The sequence below is a fragment of the Penaeus monodon genome, chromosome 28 (assembly GCF_015228065.2).
Source record: "Penaeus monodon isolate SGIC_2016 chromosome 28, NSTDA_Pmon_1, whole genome shotgun sequence".
NCBI classification, from domain to species: domain Eukaryota; kingdom Metazoa; phylum Arthropoda; class Malacostraca; order Decapoda; family Penaeidae; genus Penaeus; species Penaeus monodon.
The window spans coordinates 14,139,956-14,140,528 of NC_051413.1; the positions used below are offsets into that span (position 1 = coordinate 14,139,956).

The following is a 573-nucleotide window of genomic DNA, read 5'->3' on the forward strand; positions in this document are numbered from 1 at the left end:
AACAAGCAAAGCCTTGTATTGAAAAATATCATTATCAATGATAAATTCTTTTTCGAATAAAATTGTAATCATAGTGCATGTATAGTTTTATTTATAAATATTGTAGTTCAGACTACATGTTTTCGTCTTGAAAGGAATTCGTCTTCATTTGCCGTATCCCACAGAGGTAGCACCGAAGCCTCCGCCAGAAACGCCTCCGTGTCCACCTCCGAAGCCTCCACCAAATCCTCCACTGGAACCGCCTCCGTGTCCCCCTCCGAAGCTTCCACTGGAACCGCCACTGTATCCACCTGAAGAACCACCTCCGAAACCTCCACCAAATCCTCCACTGGAACCGCCTCCGCGTCCACCTCCGAAGCTTCCACTGGAACCGCCACTGTATCCACCTGAAGAACCACCTCCGAAACCTCCACCAAATCCTCCACTGGAACCGCCTCCGTGTCCCCCTCCGAAGCTTCCACTGGAACCGCCACTGTATCCACCTGAGGATCCACCTCCGAAGCCTCCACCAGAGGAGCCTTTTGGCGCTCCGAGATTGAAGTTGATGCTCGCAGTGGCCCCTCCAGAGCCAGA

The 573-nt window shown here is 51.5% G+C and overlaps 1 protein-coding gene across 1 annotated transcript in view; it reads right to left on the reverse strand.

Annotated features, from left to right (window-relative positions):
- Positions 1-68: 68 nt before the first annotated feature.
- Positions 69-573, reverse strand: part of LOC119591372 (glycine-rich cell wall structural protein-like) — a 7,637-nt gene continuing 7,132 nt past the window's right edge. The window contains exon 4 of the mRNA XM_037940114.1: positions 69-573. This exon is cut by the window's right edge and continues 6 nt beyond it. Coding sequence (XP_037796042.1) covers positions 145-573 — 429 coding nt within the window. The 3' untranslated portion in view covers positions 69-144.